General features: G+C 48.7%; 1 protein-coding gene across 1 annotated transcript; it reads left to right on the top strand.

Moving 5' to 3' along the window:
* The first annotated feature begins 2765 nt into the window (after positions 1–2765).
* Positions 2766–5406, top strand: C1H21orf140 (chromosome 1 C21orf140 homolog). The gene has a single exon (XM_074601565.1). The coding sequence runs from the start codon at positions 4615–4617 to the stop codon at positions 5404–5406; it is 792 nt and encodes a 263-aa protein (XP_074457666.1). The 5' UTR covers positions 2766–4614.
* The last annotated feature ends 594 nt before the right edge of the window (positions 5407–6000 follow it).

The raw sequence follows: 6000 nt of genomic DNA, 5'->3' as shown, positions 1-6000 counted from the left end.
GCATACGTGCGTACATACAGTTTCAGCCACATCTGATAGAAAGCTTCAGCTCCTGAAGATACGCGGTTCCTACGGAGTCCAGGCAATAGATAGCCACGTATTTCTACCTGAAATAGTGGCCGTGCTTAGACAGAAGCCGTGACTGTGATGCCACCAAGGGGAAGGCTGATAAGCTCAACCTTGGCAGAGAGTCCCTAATGCTGGAAAGCAAATTTCATCAGTTTTCACAAGGTGTGTTGCCAGCCTTTGTGGGAAACCTCCAGCAGTTGTACTAGCTTTGTTCCGAGAAGTTTAGGGCTTTTACTTTAGGTACTGGCTTAATGTGTTTTCTGAAGTTTCCACCTTTTTCTTTTTCCATCCTGAGGTCGTATTTGATTTTGGCAAGTGCTTCTCTCATTGGTTCCATCATGGATCAAGAGCTAAAATTACACACTTTTGGAAATTCTCGTTTGACACCAGAAATACTACTTTGGCATGGGACTTCAGCTAGTGTTCAGGACTTCACCAGACAGCTAGGAGGGAAAATAGATTATTTAAATTGGATATGGTATCTGTTAGAAAAAGAATCCTAATTTTTCTCGCTCCATGTAAGACTGGAAGAGAACCAAATTCCCTGTAGAATAATGTTCTCAAACATTGGTTTTGGAAAAAAATATTCAAACCTACAAAACATTTTATTTATATAAAAATAAGATGTTAAATTTCAAAATTAGCAACTTAATTTTAGCTGCTACATGTAATATAATACAGCAGTAAAAACATCCACTGTTTGCCTGACATCATGCCTACTGTTTATGTGTATTTCATTATGTTCTGTATTTCATTATGTTTTTATTTGGCATTTTAAAATAAAGGGCTTATGATGATTTTTAACTTGCATATAGAATGTGGTGGCTGGTAACCTAATAACATAATTACTACTGAAATGGGTAATTGGTATGTGACTGATAATCGGTAGCCTAATTGCCTCATTAACAGGGACTTTGTTCATGTGCAATTGGTAAATTTGTTATTTAGCTAAGTGGTACAATGGAATTTGGTGAAGTACTATAAAAGTGCGTTGGGGGGCAGGTGTCACTGCTCAACCCCGACTTGTGTACCCAGGCAGTGATGGAGGAGCTGGCAGCAGGCAGGGGCCAGGCCTCCCACCTCCTTCCCAGGGGGAGCAGGATGCTGCTGAGCCTGAGCATCCCTGTGAAATGCTCCACGCGGGGCTGAACCCACCCTCCTGCACCCACAGACACCTGGGGGGCAGGTACCACCCACGGCCGGTGAGTGGGATGCTGGGTGCAATGGCTGCGTGCGCTGGGGGCGGTGGAAGAAGACCGGTGGTCCCGGTGCCGATGCCCAAACCCCAGCCTTCAGGTCCTTCCTGCCAGAGGCAGGTCTCGATGGCAGGGCAGCAGGGCGAGAAGCAGGAGACTCCGGTACAACGGCTGAAGGATAAGAGAGTAATCAGAAGTGCCTTTTCCCAAATCCCAAATGCACTTGTGAGGCAGGGGCTACGCCCAGAGATTTTGCACTGTGCGGCCTTGCTAGGGAATGTCAGAAGCCTAAAATTACAAAAGAAGGGAAGGTCCCTGCCCTGAAGTGCTCGCTGGCTATGTAGGCATGGGGTGGGAGGGAAAAGAGGGAAAAAGCGACGCAGCAGACTAAAGGTAGCACAAGAAATAAAACACATCTTTTTGTGTCTCAGCCCGGTGCCTTATGTCTGTGCCCATTTTAAATGATATTGAGATGCTGGGACCATGAATAATAATAATAATGAATAATGCACCTTGCTAAGTCCTTTCATCAGCCCACGAAAGCACAGACAAGGGCTCAGCCTACAGCAGCAGGCTGTCTTTGTCTCGGTTTGTCTCGGTGCTGCAAAACCACAAAAGCCTGGAGTGACAGATAGAGCAACGGCTTCAGGACCGTTTGCTAGAGGGGGGGTCCAAACTGAGAAACGTCAAGCATAATTTTCCTGGGCAGCCCTACCTACACGTGTGGTCCAGTTCAGAGAGGACTGTGCTTTTGAAGCGCATCTCCTGACCACCACTGCTGTGCTTCGGGTTGCCTCATGGAGCAGTCTCAGAGCCCCTAAGTGGGCTGGGCACCACGGCTTCCAGCCCCTGGGCAGCCTGTGGGGGACAAGCAGCACAGAGCTCCTGCTTGACACTGGTGACAGGGGCAGGTCTGAGAGGGATGAGGCAGGCAGTGTTAGAGCCATCTTTAGCTTGGCATGGCCAGGAGGCCTCAGGGACAAGCCTGGAGAGGGAGGAGAGGATGGGGAAGGAGAGGGGAAGCCCTACCTCACTTTTGTACCTGGGGACACTGCCTGGATGCTACCACAGTTGTTCCCTAGACTTGTTTCCTACTGGTGTCCATTCACAATCAGAAGGTAGCTAGAAAGCAAGAGTAACAAAAGCAACGTGCCCTTTTTGCATCTATCTCAAGGATGGCATGCTCCAATTCATGCACAGATAAGTAAATCCTCTCTGGAGAGGAGACAAGGAAACAACACCTTCAATTTAGGTAACAGGGAATACAATTTGAGGTTCCAGTGGGTGTCATGGGTAGGGTGCTTGTCACAAGCACCAAGAAAAATTAGGGAATAAGATTTCTTTACAGGTAGTTCTTTCGGCACTTTACATCCAGTTCTTGAACAGTGAGGTCCCTAAATCAGTGTTTCGGGGGACCTCAGGCCTTAGTCAGGCCTCTAAACGTGCTCTTTTCAAAACTAATAAGCACCCAATAACTCCAGTAGGACTGCTCATGTCAGGTTATGCTCCCCGTATACCTTTATTAAGGACAAAAGCTAACAGTAACAGAGAAAGGTATACCACAGCGTGAAATGCTAATAGAGATGAGTCAATACTATTTTATGTTGTATTCTCATATGGATGTGTACTGCGTATCCAAGGATTTTTCTTCATATATGTACAATCTGAATCTGTCATCATTTTGCATCTGGGTAACAAACCATACAGGCTTCTTTCTGGGGGTATACCATTCTTATATCACATTTTCAGACTTCTGCTCTCCACGTGATGCCACTAACATGATATGCCCCATCACTCATCTGCCTCAGCAAGGAGAGCATCCAGACAGCTGAGTTAGATCCCGCTGGCCATGTTCATCTTCAGACATTTTTTGACTTCACAGAGTTTCCCACTGCGTTAGGGGGAAGGAAAGCTGTTCCAAGAGGGGATGACGCAGGACGTGGGGTATCTCAATTTCAGAGGTGGGCAAGGAAATGCATGCCATCATCAGAGATTGTCATGTTTGTGCTGTTCAGCCGTATCTGGCAGGCTGACGATGCTGCCAGCATTCACTCCCAGCCTTGTAGGTACAGCTAAGTGGGAGCAATTTAAGAGTCTTGTACTGACAAGCTTGTTCCTGCAGTAAAATTCTGCGTGTGCATCTGCAGGGAGGAGCAGGGACAGGTAAGAAACCAGTTGCGTCAAAACAGTCTTTGCTTTCTGCCGCTCCACAACCTTCCCCAGCCGTACACTTGCTGCCCTCAGTGCCCCTGAGCACACACGCATGCACACACACACGTATGCAGGCACACACGTGCACACACACGCACACACATCTTTCCCTGATGGTTCCCGTCTCCCCAGGCCGGCTGCAGCCCTCACTTTGCCACGTGCTCCTCTGCCCCCCTGACTTGCCATGGCAGCAGGGTGGTACCCATCCAGCCTTCTAACCTTCCTCGCAGCCTGTTGTGTTCACATAACACCACACGAGCAATTTTCTTTTTGCCCCACAATCCCTTCCATTTCTCTGAAGGTGTGCCTCACCCTCGGAGGACGTGGTGGTGTTGGTGTTGAGCTCAATGCAGGCTCCCTCAGGGGTTCATCAGTAGGGCCAGCACAAAATGGAGAAGCGGGTGCACAAAGTGGGAATCTAAGAGGACTCTAGAAGCCAAATTACTCCTAAAAATACCTCACCCTGAAGCGACGTCTGAGGCATCACTTACTTCCTCCCCCTCCAAGACCTGGAGCTGGGCAGGCTGAGCATGGCGGACCTTGCAAAGGCTGCTGTGCTCTTGAGCACTGGGCACCAGGCATCACCTCACAACGCTGCCGGGATTGAGCCTACCCATCAGAGAAGCTTGTGTGGGGATCCAGAGGTCCTCCTTCCCCCTAATAACAAGACACCCAGGGTTCAGTTCCCCCCTCCACCCAGGAGGACTTCAAGGCCACATCTTCCATGAGGCCACACGCTTGACAAGGGAAGGAGAGAATGGTTTCTACCACTGGTCTCAAAGCTCAGGCGTTGTCTCAGTCTCCATGCTGACTCTGGGCAGCTCCTTCCTCCACAGCCCCATCCCTCTGGATACCTTTTGGTGGTGCCTGGCTGGCCCACTCACATACACAGGCCCCAAGCACCGACCCAGTGCTGCGAGAGGAGGAACCATGATGTTCAAGGTAAGCAAAGTCCTGATGCCAGAAGCCGCTAGCTGCACAGTTGCAACCTATCCAGCCTGACGGGACCTTTGTTTTCCAAGATGACTTTTGATCAGCCACCTGAAAGCCCCTACTGATGCTGTGGCTGGTGGGGTGTGACACCGCAGGGTAACGCCGGGGCAACGGGTGCATTGTGAGCTCTGTGAGCATCCTTCACATGCCCAGAGACACCAACATGCAGCGCCTCGCAAGTCCGCTCCTCAGGCATGTAATTCGCAGGAGCTGCTGTGATGCTGCTTCAAAGAGGCAGTGCCTGCAGTATTTAAGAGCTCTGAGGACACTGCAGCTTAACAGTTTCAACACCGTTTTTTTAGGGGAAACAGATATTCCAGAAAGTCTTATAACAGGAGAAAAAGTAGCCGAGGAGGCCAGCCTGCGCTGGCCAGTATGGACACTTGTCCACGCTGGCAGCAGCCAAGGGTGGGTGCCCTGGAGGTACAAACTGCTCTTAAGAGGTGATCTGCCCACCCATCAGCAGAACGGTATTTTTCAGGAGCTGTGTGATTCTCTGACCACCTCTTATGGGAAGTGCGTAATTGTGACCAGGGACAAAAGGCAGCCGAGGCATATGGGGGCAAAAGACGGCAAGGAGCTGGAGACAGGAACGGAGACAGGAACTCTGACGCCAGTCCCACCAGTGATCTACATGTCCAGTATTGAGTGTTGCCCTGAAGTTGCTAGAGCCAATGGCCATGAGCTTCTTGTTGTGCCTGCGTCTTACAACTATCTCTATCCTATGGATGTCGCCTGGTCTTCTTTGAAATGGTTTATTATAAACAACAGAAAGGACTTTGCCCTGAAGTCTCTTGAGAAGACCCACTCCTATAGGTGTACCCTCTTCAGTGACTTGATTGTTAAAGGAATAGAGAAGATGACCCCAAACAAATGGAAGGTAGTGATTAACAGGGTGAAGAGATGGGAGAACTACTACCTTGATGCACTTTCTTAAACAGTTCTTCCTGCAGCCAGGCCTCAAATCTGTTCTGAACGAGTCACCCTGTTCCAGCTCTGCTGAGCCCTTTCCTTCAAAGGGTGTAAACCTGAAAAACCACGTGTCAATAGCACTAATAAAAGAGGTCATTTTAAATCTGAATGTTTCTTTTTAGGTATATGCCAGGATTAGGTTGATGTGTGCTACACTTGCGTTGGAAAGGGACAGTTAATTTGCCTTATCACAGAAGCGGGCCAAAGCATGCCTAAGCCTTGTGCATAAATTCCTCTGTTACGGGAGTTGAGACCATGCCTCAGATGTAAATTCCCTCAATTTCGAGAAAGACAGGGCTGCAAAATGAATTCTGTAGGTCAAGCCTGTCTTTGACCCCAATGGGAGATCTGCTCCTGAGCAGGGAAGATGCTAGACCACGGTTGACACCAGAGTCCACGGCTTAAAGAAGTCTGAAGAATTTGATGTGACTTTCCCATCATATATGCATTAACATCTGATATCAGCTCAGTAGTTCATTACACCGAGTACCTTGCTTCCAATAGTGGTCTGCCATAAACATTTCAGTGACAGGTAAAGGAAAACTTTCCAAAAGGGAAG

This window comes from Larus michahellis, chromosome 1, assembly GCF_964199755.1.
Source record: "Larus michahellis chromosome 1, bLarMic1.1, whole genome shotgun sequence".
NCBI lineage: Eukaryota > Metazoa > Chordata > Aves > Charadriiformes > Laridae > Larus > Larus michahellis.
This window is presented reverse-complemented; position numbering and strand designations above follow the sequence as displayed.

Bases quoted from the DNA above. Each gene is read 5' to 3' on its own strand.
- C1H21orf140 (XM_074601565.1), top strand. From the start codon at position 4,615: ATGCCCAGAGACACCAACATGCAGCGCCTCGCAAGTCCGCTCCTCAGG.